The sequence below is a fragment of the Patagioenas fasciata genome, chromosome 8 (assembly GCF_037038585.1).
Source record: "Patagioenas fasciata isolate bPatFas1 chromosome 8, bPatFas1.hap1, whole genome shotgun sequence".
Taxonomy (NCBI): domain Eukaryota; kingdom Metazoa; phylum Chordata; class Aves; order Columbiformes; family Columbidae; genus Patagioenas; species Patagioenas fasciata.
The window spans coordinates 18,555,030-18,580,614 of NC_092527.1; the positions used below are offsets into that span (position 1 = coordinate 18,555,030).

The 25,585-nt window shown below is 36.1% G+C and overlaps 1 protein-coding gene across 34 annotated transcripts in view; it reads left to right on the forward strand.

Moving 5' to 3' along the window:
• The window catches only part of KCNMA1 (potassium calcium-activated channel subfamily M alpha 1), a 476,353-nt gene that overhangs the window by 375,316 nt on the left and 75,452 nt on the right, over window positions 1-25,585 (forward strand). For 21 of the 34 annotated variants that reach the window (XM_071811786.1, XM_071811785.1, XM_071811784.1 and 18 more), the window contains one exon: window positions 598-771. The exons of the other annotated variants lie outside the window; for them this stretch is intronic. In XM_071811786.1, the coding sequence (XP_071667887.1) occupies window positions 598-771 (174 nt within the window). The remainder of the gene's footprint in view (window positions 1-597; window positions 772-25,585) is intronic. 34 annotated transcript variants of the gene reach the window in all.

A 25,585-nucleotide genomic window follows, 5' to 3' on the forward strand; every position in this document is an offset into this window, starting at 1 on the left:
TAATACAGAGACATTATTAGCATATGTTTAAGAAGAAATATATTTATATATATGTATGTATATCTATAATGTATATGTGTGCGAGAGTGTGTATATAAGAATATATGTATATGTGTGGTTTTCTGTGTGTATACATACATACATATATATAGATATATAAAAAGTATTTTATTTTTATAGGAAGCCGGATAGGCAAAAAATATCTAATGGATTAGCAACTTCAGATTTTTCTTTTCATTTTAGTCCAATTGTATTAATTGTGCCAAAGGAAAAATATATTCTTAGAAATTTCTGCTTTTACTATATTCCTTTTTGATCCAAACACTTGACTGTAAACAGTAATTCTTCCCCATGTCTTCGGTCATCCTATAAGACTGAACAGAAATAGAGAACAATTTATCTTTTGCCCTGTTTTTGATGTACAGCCAAAGTGTTATCAATAATCTTATTGCATTTTTTTTCCTGGGTCAAGACTGTTAATATAAACTAAGGCCTGTATTAAATCCCTTAAATTACCTTCCAGCTGCCTTGTTATATATATAACCTTGCCATTAACCTGCTGCTCTTCCTCTCCTCCCATCCAACACATGGTTATAGCCAAGATGTCCATCTACAAGAGAATGAAACTGGCATGTTGTTTTGATTGCGGACGCTCTGAGCGTGACTGCTCTTGCATGTCAGGCAGTGTACATAGTAACATGGACACCCTTGAGAGAGCCTTCCCACTTTCTTCTGTCTCTGTTAATGATTGCTCCACCAGTTTACGTGCCTGTAAGTTTTAACACCAACACATGCTGTTCCATGTCTGTGATGTCTGTGGTATCATTCCCCGTCTTGTGTCGTCATTGTAGTTCTGTGAGTTTTACTGGGCTGATGCTTTTTCAAAAAATCGAACCCAAATTTTAATACACCCTCTGTATTATAATTTCTGTTTTAATTTATTTTTAATAGGAAAAATATTATTTTGCTTTGTGTGCTCTTTATGAAGCGTACTTTTACAATAGCATGCAGGACCTTAGTAGTAAAGTTTGGTGACATCTTTTTTATTTAATTCATACAATATAAATTGTGGTTAAATAAACAGTAAGTGCTTCAGTGGTAGAGTAGGCCTGTGTCTAAATCTGTGACTGATGCTAAGTGGACAGCTTTAATAGTGCTGGCACTGGAGCAGCATGCAATAGGCAGTGAATAAATACACAGGATACAAGTTAGTAGCTGAACTGTAGTAGCTGGAATTCTGTTCTGTTCTATGCTGCTACCATTAGTTTTGTTTGTAACCCTTCATTCTCAATAAGGCAGGATCTTCCATCTACTACTGAAACTGCAGAAATCTTAATAAAAATAGTTGTACATTTCTAGTGCCTTTTTAGAAGGGCTAGCCTGATGCAAACTTCTTGAAATTAACAGTGGAATCTGTCCCATAGGACAGTACCATACTGGAGGATAGCCCAAAAGCTCTTTTGAAAGATCAGTGTTGGGAGGGTGAAGACACAGAAGTTATAACAATCCTGTGTAGCAATTAATTCTTTGGGCAAGTGGTAGGGATTCCAAAGCTTCCTTTATCAGTGTGATGTCAACAATTGAGGACGATTATTAAATAAAATGTTGATTAGGTTTGGTTTTCTTTTTTTTTTTTTCTTTTTTTTTTTTTTTAAATTTTCATATCCTCTTTAGACATTCATAACAGGCAAAACTATGTCTTGGGACAGGAACTATTTTCCTTTTCTTACCCAAGTGGTAAACAAAAACTATAAAATGATTCATATATGTTTATAAGGTGTATTAGGAGTTTTGATCAGGAAGCATGTCTGCTTTATATTACGAGTCATTACGGATAAAAATGCCTTCCACTACTAAGAGTAAAATGTAGTTAGTAGATTATACATCTGGTTGCCTTTTGATACCTTATGTGTACTGCAATATGTAGTCCGAGTGGTGAATGACTTTGCTTTAACTATTTTGACATTTGAACTATTTTTCCAGACACAAAATTTTAGTGTATAACAATACTATTATGTGTGTTAGCATTTTTCTCAAACTGTTTCTAACAGGTTTTCTTAGACACTTTACCAGAAATTTTCTCTCTGTATATAAGTGTAAGCACTCTGAATGTCCTTTCTATCTACTTGGTTGCAACTCTGCATTACCTCGGGGGAGATGGTTCCCAGTTTTAAGTCCTATTCTAAATTACAGGAGTTTTTGTCATCTAAAGAAATCTTTATCAGAGTAAAACATAGCCATACATATTTTGAACAAGAAACCTTCTTGGATTGAGAATTACTGCAGGCAGTGTTACACAGCCTAAGAGCCTCAGTAACACGGTGCCTGGTATAGTTTGCATTAATTCAGACTAGTACAGAGAGTATGTGGTTGAGTCCCGGCACTGGTGTTAACAGCAACCAGACCAGACCAAATGGGTAAAATTTCTACCATTAGCACTGTTTGACAAGGAAAGAAAACCCATAATTTGTAGGTTTACCATAGCTTTCAAGTTCACTTAAGACTCCACAGAGGCAGATAAATTAAACATTTTTGATTGTGTTGCCTGCTGAGCCAAAAACCTCCACAATAATGGTATTATTGCCACCAAAAACAATACTGTTGGGAAACACGTTAGATCTATGTTATATTTGAGTGATAAGTGATATTGACAGTTTTGAGAATTTTTAGCATCCTGTCTTTCAAAGGCCTTTTCCTCCCTTCATCACTCCATCAAATCAAAAGAGATCTCACTCTTCCCCTTGTGAGACTAGTCACCTTTGCTAATAAGTACAAAAATCAATACCAATTCACACTCTTTGCAAAGCAGCATAAGCCTTTCTTTTCCAATTAAAAAATATATACATACACATGCAACGTTTCACTGGCAAGTCTTCAATAGAAATCAGTGTGTTTTCTTTGCAGTGCACAGGGGTCGTATGATGCCTGTCTTGACAGAGCTAGTTAACTCAAAGAATGGTGGTGAGAGTCAGCTTTTCATTAAATATGAGCAGATGTGAAATGTAGAGTGTTTGACAATTAGAAATGGCAGCAGCAGGGCCCCAGAATCAAAGTGAGGTCAGATTGGTGGATCAGATTACCTCTCTTACATTCTTTAGTTGTTCTGAAAATCATTTTGAATTAGTGTCAGTGGAGCCATGATGGGTTTTGCCCTTTGTCTTTTATGCTGGGACTGTATTGTTTCCCCAGACGCTCATTAAAGGTCATTATACTATTACAGGGCTTGCTTTGGTCGTAGTGCCCCAGTTGGGTTGGTTTGCTTCTACAATTGCTTAATGCATTTCTTTCTTTCCCCCCCCCTTTTTTTTTTTTAAACTTTATTTTTGGGTATAAAAGCAGGCGCTTTGTTTTTTTTTTGAAGGTAAATAAAATCACGGACCATTGTATGAAACTTCTTGAAACAATGAGTAGCTTTTGTAATAATTAATGCTGTTTGTAAGAGTCTGATGTCAAGTAGAAGATATCAGTTTACATATTCATTGATGTATACAGAATTTAGTGTACTAACTGTGTAAAATATTGAGAAAGTGATGCTTGCAGTGTATTTTCCACTGTGAATCTGTTTCTCTGTTATTATATTGTTGCCCATACTTCCAGCAAATGAAAATCATAATTTGATTAAGTATAATTACATTAAAATAGGTTTTGAGTTTATAGGCAGTTGTCTGGAAAAAAAAAAAATCTTTCTGAGTGCAAGAAAACAGAATTTTAAAATATTTTCTGTCTACATTTTTTCATGTTTAGCTTCTTTAGGTAGATTGGTACATGAACAACAGTCAAATAGTACAAACATTTTTGTATGGGAGACTCAAGTGAATTAGAGTGGAGAGAGACACCTAGCCACTGAAAAACCTGGGCTGGTTTACACAGTGATTACTAATAAGTGTGATGTTTCTGCTTAGACCTGTGCCAAATCTTGGGGAGTGCCATTCAAATGAGGACCTGGCTCAGACAGAACCTTAACCTGAGCCATTTAATTTCTGTGTGTCTGTATCACCATATGGCTCCTCCTTCTCAGGAGCATCAAAAGTTCATGTTCTGAAAGGAAACCTTTACTAAACCTGTCACTGATACTAGGCCCAGGCATGTCTAATTTGGCTTGTGAGAAAACATGCTTGGGCATGCTCTGATAGTTCTGAGAAGCTTTATGTGAAGACTTGGACTTTTGTGAATATCAGGGATCTCCAGAGACAAAAGACAAGACTAATTATCACTGTATTTTGAATTCAGAGTTCAGTCCAAACTCCTAGTCATCCTATTTGGAAAGAAAGACCATGTGAAGACAAGTTGAAAGTAGCCAAAGCATGTACTTACTTGTGTGCCCAGCCCAGTTTAGAACCATTTATTTTGTTTGGTCTTCTAGTGCCATAGCATGGTTTATGCTGAACAGGCAAGTTAACTGCTGAGTCTTTCTCAAAGGACCTAAAACTGCATTCTGCAAGATTAGGCAGACATTTTGGGTAGCTCGAATAAGGATGGCTGTGGAACCAAAGTTGGTACACTGTGCTGAAGCTGTCTGGCAACATGATTTAGCAAGTTAGGTCAAGGAACACTCCAGCTGCTTCATTGAACTGTGCAATTTAGGGCAGTTTAGGCCCTGCCTGTGTGTCTTTACAACTTAAAAAACCAAATTTTATAATGAGCATTGAAGTGACATGTCACTTACTGATTTAGCCAGAGAGAAGAATGCATAACACACACACACACATATTGCTCAGTGTATCTAAAATTCATCACTTGTATAACTATGCTTGGGCTTTTCTGAATAAGTTGACTATTAAGTATTGGATTCCTAAATTATTGGCTGAAAAGACTGTGTAGTCTTTATTTTTCCTAGAGGGCAAGAACTGTGTCCTCTTCTTTTTACAGAGCAAAACTACCTACTACTTCTCTAGTCCTGCTGAAGTAGCCAAGACAACAAGAAATACTTGCTTTCATGGATGAGCTAAGGTGAAGGAAGGACCTAAGTGTGCCCTGTCAAAGGACAACTTTCAGTGCTAGAATTGTCTTTTCACTCTTTAGGAGCAATGGTTTCCCTTTTACAGGATACATATACCACCTTGTGGTGGCTAGAGACTTTGAGATTCTCAAACCAGATGTAAATACGATCCCATTTACATTATATTTATAATACTCTGAAGAGGGAAAGTGGAGTACTAGCACCGCACACCTTTTCTGAACTGTGAGAATTCTATTGTGGCCACAGGAGGGATGGAGACTCATTTGCTCTGAAATTCTTACTGTTACATATGCTGCATAAGCATCTTTAATATAACCCACTGATCCCTGTGTGGTCAAACTCTTTCATCTTTGTCCTGCACAAAAGGCCAATAGAACACTAATGTTTTGAGGAAGAAGAAATTGAAGGAGTAAATAAGCAGTCAGGTCTGCTTGGAAAGAAGGATGTTGTCCCTTAGGGTGGCATCACAATGTCATAAACACGTGATTATAATCAGATAGTTATGTTTTTACAACTCAATTTTATGGAATGACTCCATCTCTGTATACTGGAGAATGATACAGCATTATCTTCAGTAGCCTACTGGTTTTCTGGTGGTTTTTTTTGTTTGTTTGTGGGGTTTTTTTGTGTTTGCTGTTTGTTTGTTTGTGGTTTTTGTTTGTTTTTATTTTGTTGTTGTTGTTGTTTTGTGTGTTCGTTTGGTGGTGGTGGTGTTTTTTAATGAGATGGATGAAAATGGGGCATTAGAATGAATAGTATCAAACAAATGCCTGTTAATTCAAAGCCCCAGAGAATATAAATCATAAGCCTGTGAACCACGCTGTGGCTAATTTTGATTTACGTAAACCTAGTTCCAAATATTGTTCTTTCTTTTAGAGTGACAGATGTTTACTTTAGTTGCCTCAGTTCCCATGTGTTCAGGGTTGTGTTCCTGAGAATTGACAAGGCTATGATGTTTCCTCTAAATATCTCTAAAAGACTGCACATATCCCCTTTCAAAATACTGAAAATAATGTAAAAATGGACACCTGTGTATATTTTAGTGTTTAATTTTAGAGAAAAAAAATTAATTTTAGGTAACTTGGTTGAGATACAAGTCAAATACAGCTGAAAAAAATCAGGCATATACATCTTAATGTAGTCCGTGTTGCTACTGGATAACGAAGAAAACAAACTTACCTTCCTTAGCCACCTTCTCAGAATGAATGTCAAGAAAGTTGTTGTTACCAGAACTGGCCAATGTGTCTTTTGAGCATACGAAACCTGACAGTGGAAAAATTGAAACAACAAATATCAGCGTGGCAGATTCCTGTGCTGTTTTGTAGAGGTTCTTATGGAGTAGCCATTGACATGGAGTCAATGCTCGTACATGCTAGAGATTTGCTATATTTGCCACCAACTCAGTAGCCTGTGGTGATGACAAACTAGAAGCCAGACATTATGAGATCTGCTTTTCTGAGAATGAAAATCTCTTAATTATTCTTCCATTTTCAAGGTTACCTTATATTTGCAATTCTGCTGAGCCTACTTTCTTTCTGTCATCTTCTCATTCTGACAGTCCTACAAAGATGCCTACAGGGGCTTCCACTGAAGGAGACAGGATGAAATGACTCAATATATGCAATCACAGTCTTAACCAGCATTCTAGAACTCTTGCTAGAACAGTGGTTTCTCTTAACCAACACTTTGACTTGTACACCTTTGTCTCACTTGTGATGTGCAGACCTTCAGGTGATCCTCTCCTTGATGCAACTGTATGTTTTTTCTGCATTGCTAACATAGAGATAGAAGTAGTGGTCAGAGTGGGGTGGTATATGCCTTCCTGAGATGCCAAGTATCTATTCCATCTTTTTTTCATATGAATGAATGCATAAGGACTTTACTATTTAATTTTCAAACACTGAATAGACATTAATTATGGTGGTGGGAGAAAGTTAGCATGAAAAAATAGGTATTTTTACAATAGGTGACTTCGAGTAGGTAGTTTGACTGAAATGAATACTTTCTATTCTTCTATATTTTAATAGAACCTGAGTGCTGCTAAATTATTTAACTTTCTTTTAGATATAATATGAGAATATAGATGAACACTGAGATATAGAAATGAGTATGAAAAAAACCTCCACCACTCCCAAACCGAACTGTTGCTTTTCAGGTGGTCGAGTGGTAAAAGTGAGACAATCTGACTTGTTGCTCCAGGCCAGAAATTATAAATAACAAAGCACGTGCCTTTTCAGATGACTTTTGTGATGCTATATACCACTAGGCTGATGAGAGGATGCTCTGCCCAATTTGTGATGTCTGTAACAAGAAGCTGAACTCTTGCATCACTGTGGGTTGGAGGCACTGCTAAGTTTAGTAGCAAATCTTTTGAAGAATTCGGAACATGGGGGAAAGAGAGATCCAGAAATCTACATTGAATTCTTTTAGGTCTCTGTGTGAGGGGTGATTCTTATCAGGATTACAGGGAAGAATCTAGTGAGTGGCTTGCTTTGATGGGAACAAGCTAGAAAAGATGTTGTCTGCATCCTGTGGAGTGAATTTAGCAGAGGGTCTTATGCAAGGTGACATGGAAATTATGTTTGCATTTTTAGTTCCTGAGTGTGGCTGGTTGTCATGAAACTCACCATGACAGTTTCTTACCACCAGGCAGCAGATTCTTCCTGTTACCTCCTTGGTGTGGGACAGATGCTAGCCGGTTAGGTCTCCTTCTCTACTGTTTCGGAGCTATTTCAAGCGACAGATGCCAGAGCTGGCTCGGTTTCAGCTTGAGTATTTCTGTCATAGCCCTGCCTTGAGCCTAAATTCTGACCTTTACTATATGAAATAAAGTACTTCTGAACAAGCAGTGGCTTGATCCAGAGCAGGCTTAGAGCAAATGTCAAGTGTCAAGTCAGTCTCCTGCCTCCTTATTCCACCTGCATTAGGAACCTAGATTAGACCCTAGACTAGAGCACTGACTGCCTTAGGCTTTATGGGTCTGGAGAGACATAACTTATTAACCAAGAGTTATTAAATTTTTATCCGTTTTACAACACAATGTAAATGACTTCTATGAATTTACATTGTATTCATTATCATTTAAAACGTTAATTAAGTCAAAACTGCATTTAATTTACTTATAAATGTGCCTTTGGGAGGAAGCTTTTAAAAACAGCTGCAAGATTGAGAAACTCATTGATGCTGTGAAGTTGTTAGTACCATTTTTCAGGATAGGTCCCCCAAGTTGATTGCCATTTTGAGTCTCTGTGTTGGTGTTACTGGGCAAGGTCTTAAATTAATATTGAGCCAGTAACAGCAGAAAGCTATCAGCTCATGCTAATGACAGATACACTTTGTGTTCTTTTCAAATTGCTTCTGAACGAAAAAGAACAGTTGATTTGTAAAGCATGTATTTCTCACACTCTTGTATTATATTTTTTTTCACTTGGTGTCCTTATAAGTTAGCTTCGTTTATAATTCAGGGCAAAACATGCTCACTGACTTGGAATATTGTCCCTCAGATGCATAGAAAAAGAAATACTCTTGCCCAGGTCTTCTAAATTTTATGTGATCTGAAGTTATTGTAATGTATAGAAGGAGGTGCTTATTGAAATATACAACAAACCACAGGATAGTATCAACATATAAAGTGGAATGCTGTTTATTATTAAAAAGAAACAAACAAACAAACAAAACAAAACTAAAAAACCCACAAACAAACAAAAAAACCACACACAGAATAAAAGCCCTCCAAACAAAGTTAAAATGTGCTTGACTTGCATTATGTCTGGAAATGTTATTACTTTTTATGCATTTTGATGTAAAGACAGGAGAAAGAAGAAAAAAAATAAATCACAGTACTTCCACCATTGCGTATTCCCTAGTGCATACATGCATACTTTTAATCAGGTATGTAGTCACATTAGCTGTAGTCTGACCACTAATGCACATGCTACATGATTCATATTTCTAGACCCGGAGCCAGAGGCAACCTACATAGTGCTTACCTAAGGTAGGAGAGTCCATTGAGAAAACCTGAAGATCTCTGGTTCTAATTCGAGTTCAGCATAGGTCCAGCAGAGCGGTCCAGTCCTCAGCCTGGAAGCCAGAAGCAACTTGCAAGTCAGTTTTTGCTCACTCATCGTATTTTCTGCTGAGAATCTAGAATCTTTCCAGGTATTTGTATATGCCAGGATACATAACCTCATTCATTTTTTTATGTGCTCTTTGAAAAGAGGAGATTGTTGTTACATAACTTCATATGTAGTTCTTGAAATGCCATGAAACAGTTACCCATCCTGTATCATTGATTTGACTGAGATTGTAGTAGAAACGAGGGAATTGAACAGATGGGAAAAGTTTTAATTGATTTTTAAGAAATCATAGACATAATTTTTAGTATGTCAAATTCTTAAATATGTTGATGATATTCTTTAACATAGGTTAAAGTTCAGTTGTTGTACTTTTACTATTTGAGACTCTTTGAGCTTCTGTTAGCATTCCTCTTTATTATACAATGATACAGCTTTCCTTGTGATATTTTACATATTACTGAATGCAGTAATGCTGTGATTCACTTTTTATCGATGACTTGGAAACATACTGTGTACTACTTCAGAAACACAGACTTCACTGATACTGATCAGTGTCATCTGGTTAAAAATTCATGTGAACGTTTCAGTTTGACTGGAAATTCTATCTAGGCAAATGGCACAAGGCAAAGATCTCGATCTTGGCTCTGCCATAGACTTACCACATGACTGTGGCTCCTTTTCCATCCAGAAACTGAGAACATTGTTTTCTCAATATATTGTATTTTGTGCTAAGAAGTGTTTTGAGGTTCTTATAGTTTGAAGTGCTGAACATAACCTGTGTGTCCTTTTGACATAGTGATTCTCCTACAGAGGACAATTTTCATGTCTTCTGATCTATGCTGAAGGAGATCATAGATACACAGCAGGGAAAGGAAAGTGAAATGGAGAACATGACAAAAAGAAGGAATGAAGAAATCACCAGAACTGCCTTGCTGCTGTCTGATTTAGGGAGGTTTTCAAAAGGAATACTATCTAAGAGGGCATGAATACCTTCTGTTTATCTGCATCAGCGAGGAAGTATCTCTTTTTAGATTTCTAGAAAAAAAAAAAAAATTAAAATCATCTGCAATTTCTGGCTGCTTCTAGACTTTAATGGTAATGCAGACCTTTTTTTACTGTGAAGAACTGCTGAAGGAAATAAAAAAAATCATTATAGGATCTTTGATCTTTGTCACACAATTTCCTTTGTTCTTGCATAAAAGATTTTGGTTGCACTAAGCATGTTGCTTTATCCATTCCCATGTTCCTGACATTATTATCTTCACTCTCGAAGTCAGTGGTGTTATGTGTCATCTGACATGGCACTACAGTATGGAGAGAGATTTTACATCACCAGAACTATGCTATGGAGGAAGATTTGCAACAGGGTGTGGTGGTTCTCTCCTTGAGGAGACTCTTGCCAGAAAGGACTAACAGGTGTGGTATCTAGTAGTGTAGATGGTTTATTATACAACTAGCCCCTCATCTATAATACTTAGATGATCCCATATGGGCCATATTGCTTGAATTTTAAGTAAAAGAGGAGTTGTAACATATGGACAACAACTTAGAAGTTAAGATAATAATTCGCCTAGCTGATATAGTTTCATCATCTAATAGAACTAAGATTCTTCTAGCAAAGACTGAAAACAATTAGAAGTTTTGAGCCTAATGTAAAGATGATATTTAGTCTTGTTCCATGAGGAGGGCCACAAAAATGATCAGAGGGATGGAACACCTCTCCTGTGAAGAAAGACTGAGAGGACTGGGGTTGTTCAGCCTGGAGAACAGAAGACTCCAGGGAGATCCTATTGCAGCCTTTTAGTACTTACAGAGGGGCTTATAAGAAAGACGAGAACAAACATTTTAGCAGGTCCTGTTGTGACAGGACAAAGGGGTGATGGTTTTAAACCAGAAGAGGGGAGATTCAACCTAGTCATGAGGAAGAAATTTTTTACAATGGGGGTGGTAAAATATTGGAACAGGTTACCCAGAGACGTGGTAGATGCCCCATCCCTGGAAACATTCAAGACCAGGCTGGATGGGGCTCTAAGCAACCTTATATAGTTGAAGATGTCCCTGCCCATTGCAGGGGGAGTGGGCTAGATGAGATTTGAAGGACCCTTCCAACCCAAACTGTTCTATGCGTAACATGAGGTAAAATCTACAGTCACAAACTGATAGCATATTTCATTAACAGACATTTGTCCAGTTATTTTTTGATTCATACTTTATTAGAATTATTCTTGATTTACCAAAACATGCAATGACTGTCAGATTCTCTGCGATCATCAGTCACAAGATAGGTGGCAACAAACAAATGGTACAGTACGTATTTAGCATCGCAGGGTGTGAAAATTAATATAATTCACAGGATGAGGCAGCAGAAGGACGAAAAGAAGTGAGATGCACCACTGGATAGAGCAGGGTGTACTTCTCTTTATTGCACTATGTAATGTCCTTTGCACATATAGAGAAACATTTCTCAAATTTTTAAATGGCATGCTAATGTTTTTCACTAATAACAAAATTGGACTCATAGGCATTCTTGCATCTTGCCTTGTCTTTGACATGAAATACTGCTTTTTTACTTGGTTCTGAACAAAGTCAATATGTTTTCCAGTGTCAGGGCAAGCAACAAAATAGCAAAATACATTTTATTAATTCTTGCACACTAAGAGCTGCTTTTGATATTCCACAGAAAAATATCTGTCCCATTGTGTGAGGTTGCACATTTTCAGAGTAGGACTCAAATGAAATTTTAATTGTTGCTAAATTATATTTTGTGTAACTTGAGACATGAAAATGTAATTTTAATTTCATTTTATGTACAAAAAATGCTGAGAATTAAATCAGTTTTCATTTGGTAAAGATCTAAATTTTTCCACGGTTCTTAAAAGTGAAATTTTTTGCACCAAGAGCTTATGTTCCATAGAGAATTGTCCAAGGAAAAATGAATATATATATATTTATAAAACATTTCATTATGTGTATTTTTATTGTTTCTAGTCGAGAGTCTCACTGCCCTAGGTAACAAGATATACATTGTTGATTTCTTCATTCAGACAAAAGAAGGAGATGAGAGAACAGTGGACTTGGGACAGGTGTTGGTCTCAGCACAGATTCTGTGGTGTTAGTCATAATGCAAGGATCTGCAGAGACTGGAATAAGTAATACAATATTAGTTTTATACATGGAGTCCAAATTATAGTCATCTTACACTTTGGAGAGTTATATGACTCGACAAAAGCCCTTGATTATGTTTGGAAGATAAGTAAATGAACACACAATTTGCAGTGACAGGGAAGATTCAAGCCAAGAATCTGTGATCATGCAGTCTAGACTTGTCTGATATTACATTAACCTGAAATTCTGCAAGAGCAGGAACTGGCATTCTTTTAACCCATTGACACCAGACCCTCTGCGTGTTAAATTATGTAGTATGAATTCCATCTGTGCACTTCAATATGCCATTTTTATATAATTCTGCAATTTTTAGAACCCCCTATACCTAAATTTGCCTGTTTTCAGGCATGGAATTGTTTTGGTTTTGCTTCAGATCTCCCCTGTGATCACCACCAGATGTTCTTTTATTGTTACAGCATAGTCTGTGGAACTTTCATTTTCTTCCCTTCTTTTCTGAATAATTCCTGAAAATACTATCTCCTACTTGAATGAAAATTCATATTCTGGTTTTGGATTCTGGATTTCTAGTGTTATCATGTCTAGTAGCTGATCAAGATTTAATGGTCTTTTTGATTGGCTGATTGAATCTTGGCTGATTGGCTGATTCATCTACAGTTTTACTGGGATTTTTCCTGCTAACTAGATAGATAAGCTCTCATTTTGCACCTCAAATAGTAGCTTCAGGGAATGAAAGAATTGTATCTTTAGGCTTATATATTCAGCCTCAATACTCAAGCCACACATACTCCTGAGGAAATATCCTGAAGTTGTCCCTTGGGTCCCACAGATTTCCTCAGTAGTATCCTTGAGTTCTGCCCATGAGGAATATAGAATATGCATTTGTTTTTAGTCTGCCTTTAGCATATGAGTCTTTTGTCTGCCCTCTTCTTTCTCCTCAAGCAGGACAAAATACAATCCTCATAGGTACAGCTCCAAGCAATTTGCTTTTGGAAGATGCCTTACTTGACAGCTGTCAGTGTCTCCTGAGCACTGGAGTTTTGGATGCTTTCGGTATCTGACTCTCAAAACATCTGGCAGGAACACTATTTCCAAATATATTGACATCCTGTGGCATTTGTGGTTGATATAGTTACTTTCAGGGTGGTAACTGACCCATAAATCTTATGAAATCTTATTTATCAATTTTATCCTTGTTGGAGAGAGTTCCTACTTGTCCAGGTGATTGTGGACTTTATTTTGAAATTGGTGTGATAATTATAACAGAAATACTGTCAGTTCAGTGGTTTCCTGCAGATTTTTTTTTTCTTTATCAGTCTTCTTTTCTCTTTATAATGCTAAATGCTTTTAAAACGAACATCATCTTTATTTAATTTTATGTTTACAGCCTATAAGTGATTTCTGTGGTGTAACACTGAGCACACCAAGCATTCTGCAAGACATAGCTAAGCAACCCGAGTGACTGATTTGACACTTTGACAATCCTCTCTTAAAAATTCTCCATTGCCTTCTTTCCTCTTGTTTCAGTGCATTGTGTACTAGCAGTGAGGGTGATGCTCTTAGGCTGCCTTCACTCTCTCTGCTAATATCCATATTCTCATCAGAGCTTGGTTAATGAAACCAGAAATATGTAGCACAATGCATTTACCTTTGATGAAGTTTTCTTTCAAAAGCTGTTCCTTGTTGTGATCTCTTTGCATTATCTGTCTGATCCTTGCTGTGAACTCAGCAAGCTTGACACCTTTGTGTAGCCTTAGTAACAAAGTGAAAAATAAAAGGGCAAAACATATTTAATTTCATTTTTAAAGCTGACTATCAGTTTTGTTTGGTAGATTCAGTATTATTTGCTTTCTTTCTCAGTTTTTAGTCTGCATACTTTTATACCTTTGTAGTTCATCTTATGTGAAGTGAATGTGAAATAGCATGCATTTCCCTCTTACAATAATTCTGAATAGTTCAACTCTAACTTCTGCATGTATATCAGTGTTATCAGTGCAGTATTTTTGAGTATTATAGAAATGATCAGATGAAATTTATAACAGTATTTTTTGTTGTTGTTGTTTTGTATGGAGGTATTTTAATTGTATTTAGGTTCTATCTAAAAATTACAATCCTTGCTAAAGACATCCATCCTTTTGAGTACTCTTTTTTGTTAGAGATCAAAACACTGTTGTAAGTAACATTGTTATTAGTTCTCACCACTGGATTTCTTAGCTTATGCATTATTTTCTACCCTTATGAAACTGCCAGCCCTTGCTTCTCCATAGCAAACGATTTCAGCCAGGCTCTGCTGTATGCTTTGGCAGAGATGGGAGTTTATTATTTTGCAGGTCCTTTTGCAGATACAGTCAGAGGTAGACATATTTCCATTTATTATTATTGTTATTAGTGTTGCATTGGTTTACTTTCTTTGTTTTGCCATTGTTTACTTAGAAATTATGTGCTATACTTCTCTAATTTTCTATAGCAAGGAATTATATTCCATCTCTATTCTTGTTATCAGTATTTTGCTATTATTTTATAGATTTAATCTTATTTATATTTTGGTTGTTTCTTATAGTAATATATTTACCATGTGATATTGTTTTTTTAGATACATTTGTTCAGAGAAAAACAGAGCTTGACAAGAATGGAGTATTTTATAGAACTCATTAAAAGAGGGAACACTAGAAAACATACTGATCTCTTATTGTCATGAATTGTATTTAACTGTTTATCTGTAAGTGATAAAACCAGTATATGTTACAAGAGGCTTTTAAATGCAACAGATTCAATCTATTTGATTAATTTGGATGTTTATCCTGTGACTTACAGTACTTTGTGTAAGAGAATTGGTTTGTCAACAATTAACATTCCTTGCTTTTATGAAAGCTGTACTTCATATAATAGAGTATTATTGAACTGCAAACAATGTGCTAAAAATCTTTCTTCTGGCAATAACATTTCTATGTATAAGAGCAGCTAGGAAATACTGTTCTATGCTTATGCGTAGATTTCAAGATAGAAAAACAGCACTGGGCTTGAAACTCCGTGTAACCAGCAGGTGGTGGTGCTGGCTTAGAAATAAGTAGCAACTGAAAAGCCTCCAAGAACCCTTGCATTTTGCTTTTGTGGGAAACAGTTTTATTAAAAAAAAAACCAAAAAAAACAAAACAAAAAAAAACCCCACTAATATTTCAGATGGCTCATTTTAATTGTATACAAGTGTTTCTGAATATAGGTATATACAGTGTAAACACTTGTATGTAAAACCAGCATGTATGTAAACATGCTCAGCATTTTATACTTAGTTCATATATGAAAGTGATAGCATGACCTCACAGGTAACAGTTGTGTGAAGACCTCCATCCCAGAGGAGTATTGTAGCTGATCCTGAAAAAGTAGTGGGATCACTGAGCCTGATCCTATTAACATTTAATAAATGGAAGTTTTTCCATTGATGTGGATGAAAGCCAGGTAAGGCTGATGATGAGAAAGACAGAGTTAAATGTCAAGATTTCAGTTCTTCGTGTTCAGAGACACAGACACTTCTACACCCTTTTGTACAAGGGTAAACAAGAGCCAAAAATGGAAAAGAAATTCAATGGTAGCAAAGTTTAAAAAGTTAAAATAATTTAAAAAAAGCAATTTATTGGTGGCGTAAAACAAAACAGGCAAAGAAAACCCAAAACAAACAACCCTGAGCAATGTCTTCTAAACTGTGTGTTTAAGAAAGAAGACAACTTACTGGGAAGCAGAGAGAGAACTGAAAAAAAGGAAAATCTTAAAGTTAAGAATACAGTCCCCTAGATTTAGAAGATGTTTATGAAAATCTCTATTCAGCAATGCTGTACTGCCAGGGAAATGGGCAAAGAGGCCTAATACGTCTTCTTCAGGAAATGTGTTAATGCAAACACCATCACAAATTTATTTTTTAATCTGTCATGAGCAGAGCAGAGAAAAGGTTACTTCAGTTTAAAATTTCAGGATATGCAGATTGGAATTACATTGGAAATATGTATTTTAAATATGTTAAGATAAATTGGCACTTTGAACTGGAAAAAAAAAAAAAAGTAGTAATGCTAATGAGAGTTCTGCAAGATGAAATCTGCATTTCCCAGTGTTCTTAGGAAGGAAACAGTTGCAACAAGATGTAGCTGAAATTTGTGGAGTCCTGCTCCAAAGAAGTCAGCGTATAACTATCCCTCTCCTTTGCGCTGAAATATTCTCTCTTTCTGAGGAATACAATCTATGCAGTAAATGTAAGATTTCTAATCCCAAGGAGCAGAGCAATTGCTAAGGACTCCTGTGCTTCCTTTTTCTCTTAGTTATTTCTGGACATTGTATATTTTCCCAGTGAATTTAATGGGGCTGAGTGAGTGCAAACAGCAAACTGTTCATATGCAGAATGTTGAGTGGCCTTTCAAACTTTTTTTTTTTTTTTTTTTTTAAGAGGAGCTTATTTTTTGTCCACATAGAGAACTTCACTGGTTTTAGCAGTGACTGATCAGAGTGTGAGTGTATTCAGTCACAAGGGGGAAGCTTCCTTTGTGAAAAAAGGACAGATTTCTCCTACAGCTTGGCGGAACTATATAACTATTGTCTACCGTTGCTCGTGCTGCAACTACTTGATCTGTGTCCCTTAGAGTTGGTGTCAAAATCCTCTCTGAGGCAACAGGACAAAGGACAATACACTTTGGGTTACTGTGTATTGAGACAAGGACAGTCTTTGCGAATGCACTGAATTCAGAACTATGGTTGTAGAAATACTAAAATACTACAATTTGCTGAGTGATGCTACTCTGAAAGAGTGATTATCAGCCACATTTTCAGGTAATTTGGTCACTTGAGTCTTAGCAAGACCTATTAGTAAAAAAGTCCATTAAAGGGAAGTTGACTGCAAGTGAGCAACCCAAGGCTGTGTAACAGATCAGTGGTAGAACTAAATTCCCGATTAAGAGATTCCCAGTCCTCTCTTTGCAGCCAGGGGATCATCAGGTAGTCTATTAAAAAGTTAACTTGTGGCTTTGAGCAATCTTTTTGTACTGTGCTTCTGCCAGACACAGCAGCTGGAGCTCTAAAATTGGAGTTCATAGCTGCGTCTGACGCAGTAGGACACACAGGGTCTGAACAGCTCTTTTCTGACACAGAGGGCTAACACTTTGCTGTTGCTCCTCCTTCATGTTCAGATAGCAGAACAGCTCGTCATAATGAACTAACAGAATTTAATATTTAACTGAGAGAACATTTACAGTCGCCATACCCCATGACAGACTTTTCCATATTCTCCAAAGTGCACTCTCAAAAGGCGAAGTCAATTCCCTTCACTTTGATGTTTGTCTGGAGAGCAGATCCCCATTAACACAGACCATGTTCTAAGTTCTGCTATTTAGACACATGTCCCTTTGTTCATGCTTTTTCAAAATAGAATTAGTTTTACCCAAATAATAGTCTATGGGTGCAACTTGTAGAGCAGTCAATTGGACAATTAAATGGACAGGGAAAAACAAGTACACTGATGCTTTCTTTTTAACTTTTCATTTGACAGTTTTCCAATAACAATATGATTACTTGAATAAACAATTACAGAGCGAATCATAAATTGAAAAGGCAATGGAGAATGAAGACTAAAAATCAAGAATAATGTGAGACAGCATATTAAAATATGAATCAGAAATGTTGTTCAAGGTTTAATGAGCATATGACTTAGTCTAAATATAAAATAGGATTTGATTAGGAATTAAATAGCTTTTTCTGCTGTACACATTTGTCAGGGGAAAGGGAAGATGGTTGTAATGTACAAATAGTGTTACGTTGTGTGTAAATTTCTGTACAGGAACAAGAAATCGGTCCATGAAATCTGTAGCTTTTCTTCTCTAAATTGCCCAAGCCAATTGTGAAATGCTGTGTATATGGGAAAGGCTTTCTTCCCGCCCCATTTTATCAACTTGCTCCCTGAAGCGTAAGATATGAACAGCTCCTGATCTGAAGTCCACCAAAGTCAATGTTAAGTATTTTCTCTGACTTCAATACTCTATAGATCAGCCACGATTTGAACAGGCCTTAAAGCCCTCTTTTCTTGCTGAAGTTGTAGTAATAGAGAAATGATAGTAACTGGTATCTCTCAAAAGTATTTATAATAATTACGCTCTTGAATTAAACTGGAGGATCAAACTAAAAAAAATGAACATTCTACAGTAACCTTAGGGGGTTGATCTAGCCCTAAAAATAAATTGAAGAAGTGTAAAACCATAGCCTGGACTTTTTTCACTGAAAGATTCAAGTTAAAATTTTGCTGGGTTCCCAACACCTTTTCAGTCTATCTTTCATTCTATGTTCAAGTGTAACCCTAAAAGCTCAGGAACTTGAAGTTTATCTTGGTTTCACAGAATATCAGAGCAGCTGTCTAGAATACATAACAGGCTCCATTGTAGCAACATTTCACATTTTCTATTAACTTTTTACAGCATTCAGGGAAAAGCAAAGGTGAGGAATATATCTGTAGCTGAATCTCAGTCCTGTATGTGTGCGAAGAATTAAGACTGAAAGACTGTATATGATTAAGATAAAAATTAAGCATTGTATACTAATAGAAAAAAAATAGAGAAATGTGTTTGTCATTCAATTTTGTGTGCCTTTAGCAAAAAGGTACAAGCTTGGGAGAAAAAGAGATTAAAAAAAAAGAAAAAAGATGTTTCTTGGGCTACACTGTTTCAAAGACAATGTCTCATGTAAGCACTATTCAGTATTTGTAAAATGTTCTGAGACGATGCATTCTTGACATTCTCGGATCTTCATGTTTTCTATCTGCTTCAGATGACACACACTGCAACTAAAAGCCAGTGACCCTCACCTGCTTTTCTAATGGTACTAGTATGTAGAGGTACACAATGTATCTGTTTCTCTTTGTATTAAAAAAAGCAATGGAATGCATTTCCCTGAGTTTGTGATGCACATAGAAACCCAAACAGCAATTCTGTTTCATTTGAATTACTATTTCAGACACCAAGCAAACACTGCTCTGCAGTTTCTAAAATTAATATTCTTGTATTTTATCAAGCACCATTGCATTGTAGTTTCTAGTCAATGATTTTGTTACATCTGCTACCACCAAAAAATCAGGTAATAATTACAAATTTGTAAAATAAATGGTTCATCAGCATAAACAATTTTTTCAAAAGGGACAAATAATATTTTTTTCCCAACAAATAACAATTGTTCTGATTAAGCCATATTTCCATACTATGCTAAATTCCACCCCCAACTGATTTGGCACATTTTCTTTTCTGAACCTACCTTTGATAAGAAATGCATTACAAACTCATCAGTTTAGCTTCCTGTTAACAAAGAGACAGCAGCCGTCTGGATTATTCTAGATCCGCAGTGAAACTGCCACACTATGTATACTCAAAGTAAAGCTGTGCAAGTTTGACAAGGGGCAGATGAATCCAGGAGTTATTGTGCAGGGGTTTAAGTCTATGCGGCAGCTGACGGTTGAAATAATCATCTATACATCGCTCTGAGCTAGCTGGGGAAAGGTTGAAGCTGTATATTTTCAAGATATCTAGCCTAATGGTTAATCTGTTGTCTTGTACAGGGGGTGCTGGGTGGAATCACAGCAATAGCTGACAGTTTGGAGGAATTGCTGTGGGTATTTTCAGTTGCCTGATTCACAAAGTGGTAGGTAGCAAAGTCTAAACAGGCTTGTCATTGAAAGAGGGGAGTCATGTTCACTCGCTCCCATCAAAAGAACTCCGGTAGCCAAAAGCTCAATCAACATATTGATTATTTGCTTTTAGTGATACAGAGCTGCAGCTTGTCCTCACTCACCACATGAAATCTGAGCTTTATGGAAGACATGCCAGATTGCAGAACGGTGGTTGCTCCTTTGGAAGTCAGCTGGGAAGATGCTTAGCAGAAAGACAACAGTTAAGTCAAAGGGAGAAATAAAATATTTTTTCAAACCAAGGTAGTTTAACTGTTAAAAATGAACTCTGTACTTCTAGTGCTGGATTTGGCATATCTGCACAGTGACATGGCATTACTCACTACAGAGATTAAGGGGGTGCAGTATGAATTAGATTGAAACAAAAATGAAGTATCTGCAAGTGACAGCTCTGGCTGATGGCTGACTATGAAGGAAAACACTGTGCTAGTGTCTGGCGAAAAACAGTGCTGAAAGCCTAGCAGCTGATAGAGATGGGGGAGGAAAGGAGCAGTGGGTATCGGTGGTGGTTGTTTAGAGCGTCTGGGTTTGGTCAGGATATTTTTTCTCCTTTAAAACACATTTTCATCTTCCCTTCCAGGCAAATCATGCTGAAGCCAGTTTCAGCCATTTTGTTGAAAGCACTGTACTGGTATTCTGCCTTGTTACATTTAAATTAAAGCTCAGCCTAGTTTTAAGTTATGGCAAGTGTATGCTCACAAATAATAAATAGAGATTGCCATAGGCATTCGATTAACTACATTGGTTGTTTTAAAAATGTTCAGGGAGTTGCAGATTGCATTTCAAATTATCTTCATTATAATAAATAAAATGTATAGAAATAGAAACAGGCATGATTCCCTAATGCAGTCTGTAGGCAAGCGTATATTCACTGAGCTTGAAAGAGAGTTCTTGAGGGTGGGGGGAAGGAATAGGAATGTATGCAGATTCAAAATACCTTTACATAAATTGTATTAATATCTTCACATTTTATAGGCATTATTTTTTATCTGTCTAATTTTGACAGGTTTCTTGGCAAAGTTCTGTACAGTATTTACAAAAATCAGGTAGTGTTCACCCAGGGTTCAGTTAGGAAATACTACAGAAAACATGGACTCTCTTATTCATACTCCTCTTACCCACTTTCTTATTGTTTGCTTTTCTCAAAAAGCTATTCAAAATTTACTCTCAAAATGACCAGCAAGTATCTCTGTTCTTAGTTAACAATAATAATGCCTTATGGATACACAACAAGAGTTTTGTATAGTTCTAATGAAGCAGGCGTGTGTCATATTAGATAAAGAGAAATTAACTATGATTGGAAAATAGTTCTCTTTTAGTAAACTGGCTGATGCTAAACTCATCACATACTTAGAAGAAAACACTTGTGGATTTGGGGGTTGTGGTTTAACATTGCACAGTGGTACAACAAATTACCCCAATCTAGTCAGTTAGATTGCCAAACCTAGTGATACAGTGGTGATATGTAAGGATGTATTTAGTTCCATACAATTAGCAGCAATCTTTGTTTCCTAAATATGTTCTCTCTGAAAATCAGCCCACATAGTGGTGCAAGGACCCAATCAGATTTCTAAGAAATTATTAATAAGAAAAAATTGCATTTGCTCAACAATAGGATGCTATGAAAAATGCAGTTTAGGTTCTGAACATTATAGTATGTATCTGCAGAAGTGATAGCGTTGACTTGTATTTCTCACCTAGTTGTACAATACTGCTTAATCTGAAAGCACAGTAATGTCTTGTTTTCAAAACTGCACCTCTGCGCTTGCACTTGTAGTTCCACATGTATCCTGAGATGCTTGTATCTGTAGCACAGTCTGCATGTACAACTTGACAGGCTGTTTAGACTACAAATAACCAGTTTTACTCTTCTAGGGTGAAAAATGAATAGTTGTATTAGAGGAATGGAGAAAGAGGTAATTATATCTACCAAAGATATGTTATTCAGATATACTGTACTGTTCTGAAGATTAGTAAAAAGACATGAGCCATAAACTGTTGGAATCAGAAAGAAACTTGTCATATGAACACGGTATTTCATACTCCTCCACAGCGGAGCTTCTTCCATTTTCATCTGAAGCAGCTAAGCTCTTGTCAGAAGTGAGAGGTTAGAGGTCATGGGATGAACATGTTAGTTAGAACTTTTAAATCTGGAATAATTTGGAAAAAAAAAAAACAACCTACCCAGCCCCATTGCTTCATGTTTTTCTTTTCAGTGGTAGTACCATATTCACACTGTTGGAAATAAGAGGAAGTAGGATATATCTTAAGGAGCTCAGTCTGTACTCATGCTGAACAAGATCATGTGATGCTATTAAATATGATGCCAAGCTCAAGCTGTTAAGTCATACTGAAAGACAACGTATTTTAGTTCTGGCTCATGCTGTGCCACTGCAAGCACAAAATCTTGTGAAAGCTTGCTTATATCTGCATGGAATATGCCAGAAGATATACACTGTTAGGGAAATCTAATGTTTAATAGTTAAGCCCGGTATCTGAAACCATCACTTCTTCAACTCCAAAAGAGACTGTAAAAAGATTATGGTGTTTCTTAAACAACTTGATTGGAGTGTGAATAAGCATTATTAATAGATTTTGGTCTTCTTCCATTGTATGTGAAGATACTTTGATGCAGACATGTAGATTTATGAAGATTATTTCCAATATTACTCTCATTTAAAAACTGATGCATTTCAAAATGTTCAAATACATGCTTAACCAGTGACTTGTGTAGGGAGGTAGGTCTCTGCATATATATTCTATCATCTGGAAATTGTTTCAGTGGAGGAATGTCAAAGATAGAAGTACAAGATTTGCAAAAACACAGTATCTCTGAGGTAAAATTGATGATTTTCAAGTAGTGTATCCAATATGATACACAGCATTTTTTGTGTCAGTTCTTCCTAATCAAAGATACATGCTATCTTCCAATGATTTAAAATGTACATGAATTCTCGTGAATATGCATTTTTGTCATTATGCTTTAAATGTTACTACTATTAGCAAAGAACAAAATGACATTGTGGGTTAGACTCTACTGCTGTTCTTGCTGATTTTTCTATCCACCTCAGAGTAGTATCAAGCCATCAATTCAGAGATCATTAAATGGGAATGGATACTTGGTTGGCAAATAGTTGAACCTTGTTAAAAAGTACATTCAATTGACTCTTGTAACTGACATATAATCACCTTTTTTTTTTGTGTGAGAGAGACAGTTTTTGTGCTTGAACAAAAATGGCAAGCTTGTGGGTGCTATATACTTATCTTTCTCCTTACCAGATAATGTTTCTAGGTGATAGTGAGCTAGACAAAAATACCAAAATGCATGCCAACCTCCTAAACCAATTTTGAGCTACTATCTACTCAAAGTTCTCCTTGAAAACTTTAGGGCAATTGAAACATATGGAAATAATGCTGGAAGATTATCAGTCCATAAAGTACTCCCTACCTAACCTCCTCACCTCATAATACATAACAGAATATAAGATCTTAGTGGCTCAGTAATATACCTTCTTTTCTATAATATACTCATTCAGAATGAAGCAAGCATTAGGAGAAGATCATTACTGCATATTTTTACCAGAAAAAGTATTGTTATTGTCTTTTACAGAGGATTTGTTAGAGGTATTAATATGGGGGTTGTGTTTAATTAGCTTTGATGTATTAGAAATGAAAGAGTAAGGATCGCAGTTTCAAGTTAAATCCATACTTAGGAAATTAAATTTATTAGGTTTCTTCTCAGAGGTGCTATATATGACCTCTGAAATATACAGTATTCAGCGCTTCTGAATACCCAGCAACTTTTATGTAGGTTTCTAAACATCAGTTCAATTCCTCAAGTATGCTTGCACAATTTTGAAGCGTTGACCTTACTTTTTTCTATTGTTCCTTATTTATTTTAATAGCAGCAGAGTGCTGCACCTCCCCTGTCATTGTCAGTTGATTCAAAGAAATAAACATCTTCGACAGCTAGTAAATCTCAAAGCCTTTATCAACATGCGGAAAATAAGTGTTCCCTCAGACACGCTTATCCTAGGATGGGATTATTGCTTAAGGATGATAATATTGTGGAATAATCCTTTTATAAGGATTCTTTTATAAAAAGCCATTTTTAGAAAAAAACTTATAAAAACTGCAGGTATAAACATTTATTTCAGCTATAGAAACTGATAGTTTAAGGTTTAAAGTCTGTAATTCCACATAATATCAAAATTGATTCATGCCTGTGGTTTGAAATAATTTTACTACAAAGGCGTTAATTTAATTTTTTTCTTATTATTTAGAAGTAAAGAATGCAGCTAGATCAAGTTACTCAAAATGTTCATATCAGTTCAAGAATGCAACTACTAGTGCATTGGTTGGTGCCAAGTCCACTGAAGGAATCCTGGAACCTGTTCCACTTGTTAATAATCGTAAAGGGAGCCTCTTCCTACCCAACAACCCCTCGCTGCTGCACCTTAACTTACTGAGTTCTGTTGAACAAGGAAAACCTACGTACTGTAGCTTGCAAAAGGCACACAGCTTGCCTGTAAAATACCGCTACCACGCCCACAAGCCTGGGTTGAACCAAGATCTCCGTAGGTAGTCCCGTAGTTGGATGCATAAGGCAATAGAGATTGGTTTGTGCATGGTTTTGCAGTCTGTTTCCAATGTGACTATGACATTACTAATGCTCTGTTAAGTGCTTACAGATGTGGGTTTCTCCAGATGCGGTGATTAATAAGTTAATCAAGATAGCCAGTCAACTAATGTTTATGGGTGGTTTGTGCTTTACCTTTCATATGGTTTACTTGCTCTGAAGCATTTATGTGCTAGGCAGAATGAGTTTAGCTGGTATTCCAGTTCATGTGATGTTCAGTAACAGAGATGTAATTTCAAATTCCAGCTCTTTTTGGGGTCTGAGAGACAGTGTCTGTAAACTGTTCTGCTAGTGACCTGGGAGAGGCAGTGAAGGAAACAGATTTATTTAAAAAACAGTAACAAAATAACAAAGAAAAAAGTTATGAACTTGTCCACTGTTTCTGAAAGACATTCCCTTTATTTTGCTTAAAAAATAAAATGAAGATAAAAGTCAAGTAATATGTTGTTACAGATGTTCAGCTCCACATTAAGGCTGTTAAAATTACCAGTACATCTTAAATCAATTCATGGAACATTGTCTGGAGGTTATGTCATTGAAATAATGAATCTTCTTTACTCAAGAATAGGCAAACATGTTAAAACATCAGTCTAACTTTAATTTAAACTCCAGCATAAAGTAGAGCATCTGAAGCCTCATTAGACTTGCCTGACATTTTTCTAGCACTAAGTCTTCGTGAACTGCAAAGCTGTTAGATTCTCTGACTATTAGACAAGTGAGCACTGGGTTGTTACAACAGTACAGTAAGTGTTATACTTAGGGATGTACAAACAAGCTCTTGAATATTATTAGAACTCAGAGGCTGGATTGAATTCCAATTCTATAAAATTCTGAGTCTGATTCTTGAACTTATTTGCAGTTTTCATGAAAACTGGTAAAGAAAGTCTGCATAATATAATATGACTGCATTTTAATACAAATCCTGTAGCATAAAGACATCAAAAATACTAAAAATGGGGACACATTCTCATAACAAAAGCACTAGGTCAAACATACAATATCAGAGTTGAGTTCTTGTATATCACAGTCCATTATTCAAATATGGTAGTCTTTTATAAGAACAAGCAAATTTAAGACTCACT